Source organism: Podarcis melisellensis (genome assembly GCF_964234715.1).
Source record: "Podarcis melisellensis genome assembly, chromosome: 1".
Classification (NCBI taxonomy): Eukaryota; Metazoa; Chordata; class Lepidosauria; order Squamata; family Lacertidae; genus Podarcis; species Podarcis melisellensis.
In genome coordinates this window covers 49,144,107-49,157,321 of record NC_138528.1, presented here as the reverse complement: position 1 = coordinate 49,157,321, position 13,215 = coordinate 49,144,107, and the positions used below count along the sequence as shown (strand labels likewise).

Below are 13,215 nucleotides of genomic sequence, written 5' to 3'. Positions count from 1 at the left end.
TTCATTTCAGTGACAGAAGTTGCTCCATGCGTCCAAAAGAAAATATCACTTGACATTGTATACAGCATGTCAAATTACTTCACATGCATGAACTGTGATCCTGACCTGCAGGTCCAATCAGGCTGGCCAGGCATCACTATTTGACTGGCAAGGCTATGCACACCTGACCGATACCACATATGGGTGGGGAGGGGGAGAGATGGCAGGTTGGAGGGGGGTGGCAAACAGCATCCTGCCCACGATATGACACTTAGAAGCCCTGATTGGTGATACTTCAAAATGCAACTCAGGCTATTTGAAAGCCCTTTCCAAGGCTGCTCTGCTCATTCAAACTGGCTTCAAACATTGGAGGTTTAAATAAGCAGCACAGATGGAAAGTACAGAGTCTCATTCTCTGCCCTGGTTTTTGCTTTGTCCACCTGGAGGAACTCGCAAAGCACTTTGTAAGCCCCAATGATCATCTGATCATAGGGTCAACATGCTTGCATAGGCCTATGTCTTTGCCCTTATGGCTTTGTTTGAAGCCATGTGGGCAACTCTGCCCACCTGTTAACTTGGCCTGGTGGAGGGAGACGGGGCCAGAACCAGTTCCCCATTCTTACTGTAAGGTAAAGCAACATACAGTGGTACCTCAGGTTACAGGCGCTTCAGGTTACAGACTCCGCCAACCCAGAAATAGTACCTCCGGTTAAGAACTTTGCTTCAGGATGAGAACAGAAATCATGTGGCAGCAGCAGGAGGCCCCATTAGCTAAAGTGGTACCTCAGGTTAAGAACAGTTTCAGGTTAAGAACGGACCTCCAGAACAAATTAAGTTCTTAACCCGAGGTACCACTGTACTGCAGATCAGGGAGGGGGGAAATTTAGGTTTAGGTGCCTTAGGCCATCTAGTGGGTTCCTGGCAAAGATGATTTTAGAAGTAGCTCAGTCTGTTAGCCACCATACAGCTACACTTGCCTTTTTTATAAAAACAGGAGCATTCCTGTGAGTACTTGAAGTGCTGTACATACACCTGCACCAAATCCCTGCATTAAAGTGACTATGTTTAAATGGGAAATTCATAAGACTCCAAACAGTTCCTTACCCATTATCTGAATGGTAATAGTAGCCTTATCTATCATGCTTTCTATTTGCACCTCTACTTCATATATTCCAGAATGGTGGCGCTCAGCCTTTCGGATGAAGAGAATGGTGTCTGTATTGCTGTTTCGAATTCCCACCTCCTTAGAGTCTATTGGCTGACCATCCTTTGTCCAGATAACTTTAGGTCTAGGTTTTCCCTGCAGAAGAAAAAAATGGAAAGCAAAGCTACTGAGTACTTGGCACATAAAGTGCAAAGGAAGTCATGTTGGGCCATTCCAAAATGCAGAGCTGGACTAAACTTTTAGTAGGACCAACCAAAATGTCACAATATAGTGAGCAAGCTTTTGAATCCTCCAGTATTCTTCCTCAGCTTGGATGCTACACAAAGCAGTAGGGTAGGAAAGGGAAAGAGGGCAAAACAAACAAAAAAGAAAACACTGGCTTGGTTATTGCCATCAGGCCTGTACTCAATCTCAAAATGGAGTTTGCAGATTGGGTTAGTCTGTTAGGGACGGCAGGTCTCTGCTTGCCCTAGCAATGGCCAGCCCCCACTTTTGGAAACATAAAGGCCAGCAGTTACCCAGACTGAGCTGGCTCTTTGTTTGTCTTCCCTACCACTTCCTGCTTTGCATAACATCCAGCCTGATAAAGAGTTCTGGAGAACTTGAAAGCTTGCACACTATTCTTTGACATTTTGGTTGGTTCACATAAAGGTTACTGCCCAGCTGTGGATTCTTGAGTAGTTTGTGCCTTTAATCCCCTATTTCATCTGAATAAAATTATTATCTCTTGTTCAACTATTCCGTTTTTCCTCATTCCCTGTATCATTCATTTGACACTTTTGCACATAGTAATAACACACACATAAAGACATCAGATCCCTTTTATACCTGTCTTGTCTGTGACATGGTTGACTTAATAATTCTCACCTATATTTGCTCCCTGAGAATATGTCAAAACTTCATCTCCACAGTGTGGTGTGGTTGGATGAGACAGCATATTTGTTAGTGTCAAAATATTGTCATTTGGGAACTGGGAAAATGTGATTAGTCTCTGAAGCACAACTTTTAAGATAAGCCAAGTAAATCCTCCATAATAAGTGAGTAACATTTGATTATCTGAACAGACCTTAAAACCGATATATAGGTTTTGAAACCGTATGACTGTCAAATTGAATGAGCTAGGAAAGCACAGGACTCCAGGTTTATAAAAGCCATGTAGACTATTCTGAAGTGAACATTGTTTTCTTATTCACTGAAATGGAAACTGCATCTCTCTCTGTGTTTAATGACGCACAAAGCTACCCTTCCATTAAACAAATAAGGAAATCTGGAATGGGGCAGGGGGAGAGCTCCTGAAGCACAGTGGTCTGCCGGGAATTGCCGGATTGAAGGGAAGAGTTTGAATAGCAGATTCAATCGAGTACCTGGAAAGGAACGACAATGTTGATTGTATCGCCCACTTTCTTCATTAAAGTCTGTCGAAGATTGCGTGGCAACCAGATTTTGGGACGCTCTGTGGATCAGAAGATTATGAAGTCAGGGTTTTTTCTCCAACTTACTAGATATGTCATATGTATCAGAAAAATTGAAGGTCCACTGCAAGCAATTAAAGTTTGTAGAAATCCAAGAAATTCTGAAAGAAAGCTGTCGTGATCCTACTAGGGATACTCAGTAGATGAATATGATTCTACATTATTGACTTCAAATGAGTTTGTACCAGTGGCAAATATTGCAATGATATCTGAAAAATAGAAGCCATTGAACCTCTTTATACAGCAGGGCAGAAGTATACAGCCATTATCATTAAGAGCCATGCAATTAACATGCATAATCTCTTGTGGGCCACATGGGGCCAAGATGATCACCACCCCTGACTCTTTTCTTTCAGGAGAGGGAAAAGAGAAAGTGAGAGGAGGGTGGGGAGAGGGTTGTTGGTAACAATGTTGACATTCCCCTCCTTACCAGCTGCATGGATTTAGTCAGAGCGCCACATATCACCTACCCCTACGATAGGGGACTCTGGGATGTGTTCTAGGGCATGGCTGGCTGCAACACTGGACAGGAGTAATTGATGCTGCAACATTTTGTTGTGGTTTGCAGAGTTGGCTGTCTCCAGTGATTGATGTTTTAGAGCAAGGTGGCTAATTTGCAGGTCTCCAGATTGAACTCCCACCATCCCCAACCACTACTCATGCTGACTAGGAATGATGGGAGTTGGAGTCCAACAACATATAGGATGGTCACAGCTGGGAGAATGGGGATAATAATGAGTTGTCTGTTTGCTTCTGACTCAATGAAGGAGGTTCTCTTTATCTGTGGCTGCTACTCTGTCTGGATCCCCCTACCTTTAAGTAAGTCCCTCTGGGTTTGGGATGCCCTGTGCTTGTAGTTTAATAATAGTGCTCTGGGTCATTCTGGTGTTAATAGAATCCGGGTCACGTCTTTTAGAACTCCAGACAGAAATAAGGATTGAGAAGTTATATCAGTTGAGCCGTCTTTCTGGGTTCCAGCCAACTGAATTAGACCACTTGTACTCTTGGGCTACAGACAAGGTGATGATTAATGACCGAGATCATGAATGTTCACCAGACTGACAGCCGGCTGTTTGGCCTCACTCCCCTAAGCAACAATACACACCAAGCATGAAATATCAGAAATAAATGCAAAGTAACCTCGCAGGGAGAAGGAGAGCTGTACTGAGGAAGAAAGTAATTTTTAAAAGCTGTGTGCAATTTAAGTATTAATAAATAGGGACACCGGTTTATCGCATATCAGAACCAAAGTTCCGCAGGTTAATACGGATCCATACCCCAGATCTCCAAGAGGTGAGATTTCAGTGATTCTAGTGCTGGCTTTCCCTAGATACTTACGCAAGATCTCTCGGACGGTAACTGGCTCTTTTGTAACAGCTGGCTGACTTGCACCTGCCAGGTTTACAGCAGTGATGCGGAAATTAAGTTTGTCTCCTGTGACCAAATCTTTAACCAGGACAGAGGTGCGCTCAATCAGGCCATGAAGTGCTGGGATCCATTCTGTGGCTGCGAATGCAAGATCACTTACTTTTAGGCAAAGCTTTTCAAGCAGAGGTTTACAGAACTATGCCTGAAGGCACAATCCCAAGCATTTTTACTCATGTTTTCTATTGGTGCTGCTGCTTCATATATTCCAGAATGGTGGCATTCAGCCTTTTGGAATCACAGCTAAAGCTTTTGAAATAACAGCTAAAGCACCCATGGCATCCAATGCACTATAAGATACAACAACTTCACAAAACGTTTCAAAGACATGCAAGATTGTGATGATCACAGAAATATAGGTAATGGTTAATTCCTTTAAAAGGGAATCTCTGGGGCTTGACCCTACTGGAGAACAATATTTCTGTCCCCGTTAATCTCAGATGTTTGAAGACAGATGCACGTTGCTTTTCATTCTGTACCAATACCATCCTCCATCTCCTTTATCTGCCCAAGGCTACTGCCTTTCTCAATTAAAAGGTGACTAAACTGATTATCCTAGAACCTAGATAACACTCACACCATCCACTTCAAGTACCCTTAAACAGCAGCAGCCTGCTCTTTTTTTGCCACCTGAGGCAAAATGGGAATTGCCACCTACTGCTTCTGCACTGTGCCACCTGCCTCCATATCCAATGCCACCATGCCCTGGCTCTCGATGAACTTGGTAGGAGCTGGGGCACTCCTCAAAATATTGCTGCTCGGCTTCTCTGCCTCGGGGTGTGGAAGACAAGTGGCAATGCCGCATGCCAGAATACTCTACCTCTCTCTTGGTGGTATAAGCAGTGGGGCCAGCGTAGTGCCACTGCTTGCACTTTTGCTGCCTCATGGATGGGCAGCTCTGCTTTTAAGCCACTTTAAGACTCACCCTAGGAACTTTCTAGTAAGGCTCTCCTTGCAACTCTAAGCACCGTGGTTTTTTTTTAACAGACTCCACTTCCCACAATCCTTTGGGGGAAACCATGACTGTTAAAGTGGTGACATCCACACCATGCATTTAAAATATGTTCAGAGCATATGGTGCTTTCCACCAATCCTGGGACTGTAGTTTATCTCTCAGAGATATACAATTCCCAATACCTTTAAGTTACAGTTTCCAGGAGTCATTGAGGGAAGCCTTGGGCTTTTGGTGCATGATGTGCATGTGACAACCATTCCAAAAGCACCAGGGGCTTACTCACATCCTTCTTTGCAGTACTCAATGTTGTAGCCATCCAAGCCTCCTGCTCCAATTCGTTCAGGGGGCCTCCACTTCAAAGTAACAGAAGTATCACAAATGTCTTCTACTGTGAAGTGTGTTGGCTCACTTGGAGGAGCTAAACAGAATAGAAAATCCAGAGCCTTTGGGTTATTTTTTAAGTGCTAATAATATATTGTAGCATTCATATTAAAATTATCAAAATGGCGTACAAATGCTTAAAACTTCGTAAGATAGAACAAGCAATACAATCTATACCCAGTTTAAATGATTATCATCACAAAATACCTGTCAGAATAAAAATGCTACCTGCGAAGAGAATCCCTGCAACGGATTGTTGACTTCCACAAAATGTGGATCATAGTCCTGCATTGTACTTTTGTTGATTTAATATTTATTTACTCCAAAGGATAGCAAGGCTCATATTGGGATACGTGATTGATCTTTTAAGATACGTTCTGTATATCCAGCCTAGAGCTTTATAGGTTAAATTGGGATTGGAAGCTGTTCAGCAGCCAATACAATGTCTACAGGGTAGGACTAATAGACATTAAAGAAAACTTCATCTTTTGCTATCTCCTCTCACTGCTGCTTTCACCAGCTTGGCCAAGCTAGGCCCCTCCCTCCTTGTGAAGGCCATCAATTCCAAACACCCTGTGAGGAACAGAAGGTTGGATACAAGCAACCTGCTGAGGCCTGTTTGGGAACTGTGAGCAGCCTAAGGCAACACATCCATCTGCTCTTTGAGGGGAGGAGGAGGTGCTATATTTTTACTAAGAACTGGTGCCTTTTCTTTTTCACTTCCAATCCCATTTCTGCAAGAACTGAGAACTGGTGCCTTTTTCCACTGAATACTGGAGTAAGAACATGAGAAGAGCAATGAGATCGGATCAATAGCCCAACTTGCCCAGCATCCTGATCTCACAGTGGCCAACCAGATACATATGGGTGTTTTGGAAACCCAAAAGCAGGACTTTAATTTGCTTCATCGTCTTTTTAAGTCATCCAGTTCAGGGGGTATCACCACTTTACCACTTGTGGGAGCAATTAAAAATCATTAAACAAAGAAACAAAACGAATCAATGTTGTTGGTGATTGATTCCTGTCAGGAGCAAGGCTACTGCATTCTGCACTAATTGCAGTTTCTAAACAGTCCCACAACAGCCAGTCCTTGCAGTCATGAATTCATAGCTGCTAAACAAATGATGTGGCAATTACTAATCTTCAAAGTGAGATATTAGGAGGGAAAAGGCATTAGCAAGAGATTAGAAAACATCATTCTCTAGAATGAATTCTTGTGACACAAAGGTTTTCTGCTAAATTTATAACTGAATGAGACACCAAGCTTCTGATATGGATATATAATAGGCACAAGAGCAGTATATATATAAATCGTCTTACAGATTTTTTTCCCACATTTATCCTATTTCAAAAAGATATTAGGATTGTTTTTGTGAACACTGCTTAAAATGCAAATAAGTGGTATAGAAATGCTGTAGGTTAATAAATAGCATAAGACTTCATAATTAAGCAAAATAGCATAAAAAAGAACTAGATGTACCCTAATTACAAATAGTGATTTACTTCATATTTCTGTACCTCACAACTAGCAAATGGCCACTAACTAGACCTCGATGCCTTATGCAGCCAACAAAGAATATAAATACAAGGCTGCTGTGGTCCTAGTGCTATAGGTCCTGAATTCAGTAGATGCACAGCAAAAGTCCACATCAGTGCACATCAGTTGGTAGTAGGAATTTTGCTAAGTTAGGGGAATGCCAATCTCCTGCTAGCTTTTGGTCTAAGACAGGGAATACAGTATTCAGTTTTTGAACTCACTTTGAAGGTACATTGATGAGACCAGTGAAATTCAGTATGCATGGGCCCCAGGTATGACACCAGTAGGATCCATAAGTCCTAATGGATCTACAATAATTTCTGTGTGGTATGTGGAAAACCCCATAGTTCCTATATGCAGTGCTCATCTGTCTGCTCTTGGCCACAGTAGCCCGGGGAGAAGAGTGTTCATGTGTGAACCCTGGGAGGGGAACATTTTTCCTCCTGAGGACCTTGGTAAAATGCTGCCCTGTGTGAGGCCATTTGATACCTTCCCACCAGCCCTTGCTGTGTTGGCTTAAGCTGGGCATTGGGAAGGAGGTGCTGAACTCTACCAGGGTCCTAGAGCCCTCCTTCCACATTCCCAAAACCCAGGAAGCTCTTGCCTGGCTTTGGGAAGGAGACAGAATTCTAGGACCCTGTCAGAGCTGTTACATCTCCTTCCCAAAGCCAGACAAGTGCTTACTGGGCTTTGAGAAGGTGCCTTTCTTGGCTGCACATCTGGTGCAACCATGCAACTCACATTGCCCTAAATCCACCTCCACCTCCAAAAGCCAGTGGTGGGTGAGGCCAGAGGCAAAAATAAGTTGAGAAACAAATATAAATTTATACAGTACAGCAGTTTTGAAACTCACCCACTCCACTGTACCCTCCATCCAGACAAGAGGCATTATAAGAAGGATTTCATCCTGACAAAAACACTTAGGGTGCAAAGTAGGGGCAGTGAGGGGTGCAGGCTGGGGAGAATTGCAAAGGCCTGGAGGATCACCGGACCTCCAGATCCAAGGTTCCTCACCCCTGACACAGGGGGACTCCAGAGTCTATCCTAATTTGTGTAAATGCATATGTGTGAAAGAGTGAAAACACTATGTGAGTTTTGTGTCTGTGATTCCAGAATATGTAGGACAGGGTACAGCAGATATTTGGGTTACATACAGTATAGGACTATCCAAATATTATAGTATACCAACTATATATATATATATATATATATATATATATATACCAACTATACAAATTTACATTTGGGTCAGTGGGTCAGTTTGGAGAAGTTCAAGATTATTACCTACATAGTCAGAATTGGTATTTGCCCTTTTGAAAAGTTTCCCTGTATCTAAAGATGCTGTGAATTTAAGAAGTACCATTTCCACCCTTCAGATTCCACTGTGCAAAACCAAGCTGTTCTGCTCCTTGACAAAACATTTCACAAAGTCTGCAAAGGGCCTATTTCTGCATGCAGTGACAGATACTCAGTCATTTTGGTTGATTTTCAAATCATTTAGATTCTGTGTATTAGAAAAAATAACAATACCTGAAGTAATTTTTTCCCCATGCCATGTGTGTGGTTATCATAAGCCAGGGAAAGCTGTGGTATTTAAACACATTGTGTGCATTATTTTAAATATTTCAAAAATACAGAATGTTCCCTACCACATAGCACCATTTAAAAAATAAATAAATATCACATAGCAGATGGAGAACCTAATGTTAGCATCCCACATCATCCTGCTGCAACATTTTACTCACTTCTTAAACTATAATTAAAGCCAAACATTCAAAGCAGTCTTTAAAAGCATGTGCATCACACATAGGAGTATAGGTGGATTACCACTTGACGCATGTTACAAACCAGTGCCTCATCTCCATAGTTGTAGGATGGAGCCTTATTTCTAATCAAGTATATCATTTCTTATTGCAAGAAAACCCTGAACCTTTTAGTTCACTTGATTCCTGTAGAGGTTCTTGTCTTTCTTCGCTCTGCACAGCCCAACTGTTGAGTGTTGGCTGAAGATCAGAATTAACCGCCTCCTCCTGCTCTTTCTCGTTCTCTGTTGGCCCATCGCTGGGGTTTTGTAGTGGCACATTCTTTTCTTCACAAAACTCATCCCCTTCCTTATGGTCTTCTGTGAGTTGAACCACCACTTTAGTCATTTCTGTTGCTGCTCTACCTCAGGCGCTCAGATTGTTCTTTCCTCCCTCAAAGACTCCCACAGCTTGCTTTTAGTTCAGGGACTGATAGAAACACCGTGGGGTCATCATGATTATTTATAGAAAATAATTCCATGGATATTTTCTTAATCAGCTATCCTTGCAGCTCCGCAGGGGGTGGGAGTAATGAAGCACTGGGTGGGATACGGTGATATTTGCACCCATAAGGGAATGGGGGAAGCTGAGAGGCAATGGGAGGTCACTGTCAATTAGTTCCCCTCTCTCATCGAGACCCAGCTTGCCTCTCACACCTCTAATTTTAACAGTTAGAAATTCATCAGCGATTTCATGAAATTGGAACCTTGCTACTCCCATTTGTGAAGAGGGTTTTAGAAAAAGGTTGGAAAAGATAAAACAGATCAAGAAGGAGCCACCTGTCTTACAAATATGGACTCTGTGTCCCTACTGAGTGGAGAAAGAGAAGGTAATTGTGTGCCCATGTGTCTCTTCATCTCCTTTGGATGTTTGAGAAGTAACACAATGTGTGTTGACACTCACCAATTGGCATGAAGGGCTGTGAGGCAGCACTGGGCCGGGACATACCAACCGAGTTGACGGCGTAAATTCGCATCTCATACACAACTCCTTCAATCATTCTCTTCGCTTCATATGACAGGTCCTTTAGAAGGTCAAAGTTCAGCCTCATCCACCTGTAGCTCTTTTTCTTCTTCCTTTCTAAGATGTAGCCTACAAAGTGAAAAGAGACACCACGGATAGAGAGCCTGTTCTACAAGAGACACAAGTACGGCCATTTTGCTTTTACTGCACAGAAACTCCCAAAGCAGACTCTGTTTTACCAAATTTACATTTCAGAGCTTCTCCCATTTAGTTGCTCTGTACCTAGGTTAAGGGAAGCAGTAAATTAAAGAATATTTTGCTGCTCAATCACCTGCCCTTTAGCTAATTACACAATCAATTCCATTTTAGTGTGTGGTATTACATCCACACTAACATTTCCACAAGCCAGCCTTGTACTAGGGAATTCTCCATCCCTCTCCTTGCTGTATCCCTGTTGCAATCCCTGAAAAGCATCTTCTATTGATCAGGGTATCCTCAGCAACAGCACAGGGTGTGGTGTGGTGGATGACGACTGGAAGAGGGGTGGAAAATTCTTTCGTATGAATTTTTCTATGCTTGTGCTAGGTTGGGTGTACCCCAATTTTATACTACAAAAATATGCAAGTTTATGCCATTTTTACTGAATGAACAAAGAACAAGATAACTTACCATTTAATAAGAAAACAAGGTGAAAGTAACATGGTTGGAAGGAAAGACCGTCTTTAATATTTTCTCCTTTGTTCCCTACTAGTTCTTAAGATGGGCATAGGAAAACTCAGCCCTCCAGATATTTTGGAACTACAACTCCCAACATCCCTAGCTAACAGGATGGGTCAGGGAGTTGTAGTCCCAAAACATCTGGAGGGCCAACTTTGCCTATGCCTTTCTTAAGATAATAAGCTTTGCCTTTAACTCACAGCTTTATGGATTTAACATTTGCTCTGGTTTATTAAGCCATTTCAGATTTATTTGCTTAATCTACTGGCATGAAACTGGATCCTAAAATTGTTTACTCAGAAATGTCCCGCTGTTTTCCATGAGGCTTACTCCCAGGTAAGCATGCCTAAGACTGTACCCTGAACCGACTAAAGCCTGATCCCTAGAATGGATACAATTCGGACCTTGTATGGACTATTTTAGATCCACTCTGGATCCCAGTAACAACCGCTCTCCTGCCTAATGTGCTAAGTTCAGCTGTTCGTCAAAATGCGACGATAGCATTCTGTGAAAGAGAATCAACACTGTTAATCTCACTTTTCGGAAATGCTGACGACATTGTACAAAACGCATACCTCTGAGGCATTTTAGCCGCCTTACAACGATTCTGGGAAAGGACTAGCTTCTTAAGGAGAGTTGAACTGAAGGAAACTCTAATGATCACAGATGGACTAACAACTTAGAATAGCCACTCATCACTTGTCAAGAATATGGCTCAAGGGACCAAACTCTACAACAAGCCCAAGTACCAGACCTTTTTTTACATTTACTGCATCAAATCTATTACAGGACCTAATAACGTCAACAAGATTATTAAGTGCTCACTCACCTGCACATCTTCTAAAATATATATGACATCAGCCACCAGCCCAATTAGGTCAGTGCTTAATTAACAGTGCAATTCTATACACGTTTACCGAGAAGTAAATTCAATGAAGTTCACTTGCCTCAGAGATATGCTTTGGGCATTAAAAATAGAACCACACAGAAAGCAGTGGGGGAATGTTTCAGTCTACTAGGACACACTCAAACTTTGATTTAAGGGTAGCCATTTCCATGACTAATTACAGCAAGAAGACACAGAACTGAAGATTATGAATGAATTTGATAACAGGTGGTCGTCGTATAGTGCAACTTGACACACTATTACTTAGAAGTATCTCACTCAGAAGAGAGTGGCATGGTGGGGTGCTGCTGAAGGCCCACCCTTCTGACAACATCACAGCTAGTTACCTGGATGAGGTAAGGGTAAGGCAAACTCAGTGGTGAACTCATGCTTGCGCAGGTGTTCTGTCATGACTGCTGGACTGACTCTTTCGCTGTGCCCACACAGCACTGACATCATCGGTGGCCTGCCCTGACCCTACAGTCCTGGTAAGTGGTAGCAACACTGCTGCTGGGAGAAAAGCTCTATGGCACCACCCTATCATGCTCACCACCCCTGATCCCACTTTGTTCAATGGGGCTTACTCCTTAGCATGCGTATTTAGGGTTACAGCCATTTTCTATAGATGATGTTAACAACACCTTTTACTATGGATCAGGGCTTTTTTTTTTCTTTAGCCAGAACTTTCTGGAACTCAGTTCTGGCACCTCTCAGGCAGGTGCTATTGCCATTATAAGAGAACAAGGGAGGTGTTCATGGTGAGTTTTCTTTTTCTAGAAAAATAGCGCTGGTTGATATGATATAATAAGTGAAAAAGAGGAACTTGAATGTACATAATAAATCCTTATGGAATTTACAAATGCAAAAACTGATACAAGCACCTCTTGATTCACTTCTTTTGTTTAGAATACTATCTAATGAAAGCTTTTATTTTATTACTGGGATTACCAATCACACATTCCCCGCCTCTCCCTGCACACACTTATTAATTATAAATTATTATTTCATTTCTACGCCACTTTATATTTTCATACACTTTACATACCAACAGCTGGACAATACACCTCTCCCTCATTCTCACAAACCACATATACAACAAGCTCACCACGTCCACATACAGATCACACATCCATATCTCCCCCACATACACATATCTCCCTACCCCCCCCCCACACACCTTGAGCATCCACACTCAAATGCAGAGAAATTTTCCACAGGTGAAGGAAGTACTTGATATTCCCAGATAAAAATCCATCTCTCCCCCAAATCCCCCCAAAATACATGAAGGCCACCAACTTTGCGCCCATGGACACAGGGTTGGTGATCCCTATCCCATTAAAACCAGGTAACCATTGTAAAATAGCACTTTTGTGGGGCTTTGGCTAACATTTCACCCAAAGTTTGGCAGTGAACCATGCCAGCAGTGTGTGTCCTTTAACTTCAGCTGGTTCTGGTAACAGTTTCATCCTGTCCTTCTATCTTGATACTTGATATTCCCATTAGTGACCTTGTTCAAGGGTATTCCATTGAATGTGCCCCAGAGTGAGAGCAGCTTTGCACATTGCAGCACTGCCAGAGGAAGTAGAAGTGGTCTGAGCTTCCTCTTTGTGTGTTTCCTGAACAACAGCTGAAATTGGGAGAAATCGGCAGGCGTTTATGTGGAGCACATGCTTATCAGTAGTCCAGGTTTCCACTATGAGGATCCCTGAGAAAGATGCAAAAGCTACCTATTAGCCTATTTGCAACTGAGCCGCCTTCAAATATTGTTATTAACATATGCCTTTAACTACTCAGGCCTGGATACCTGGGGCCTTGCCTCGTACAGATGTGTTCAGTCAACATTATCAGAGGATGCCGTGTTTGTTGTGCTATGATGGAATGACTGCTATCTAGCAACAATGCAGAGGCAAACCTTTATCCCAGTGATGCCTCT

At 42.5% G+C, this 13,215-nt stretch overlaps 1 protein-coding gene across 1 annotated transcript in view; it reads right to left on the bottom strand.

Moving 5' to 3' along the window:
• MYBPC3 (myosin binding protein C3) overlaps positions 1-13,215 on the bottom strand; it is a 79,815-nt gene that overhangs the window by 8,530 nt on the left and 58,070 nt on the right. Inside the window, exons 23-27 of the mRNA XM_081902685.1 lie at positions 9,620-9,808; positions 5,280-5,414; positions 3,955-4,122; positions 2,509-2,597; positions 1,084-1,279 (exon numbers count right to left, since the gene is read on the bottom strand). Of these exons, the coding sequence (XP_081758811.1) occupies positions 1,084-1,279; positions 2,509-2,597; positions 3,955-4,122; positions 5,280-5,414; positions 9,620-9,808 (777 nt within the window). The remainder of the gene's footprint in view (positions 1-1,083; positions 1,280-2,508; positions 2,598-3,954; positions 4,123-5,279; positions 5,415-9,619; positions 9,809-13,215) is intronic.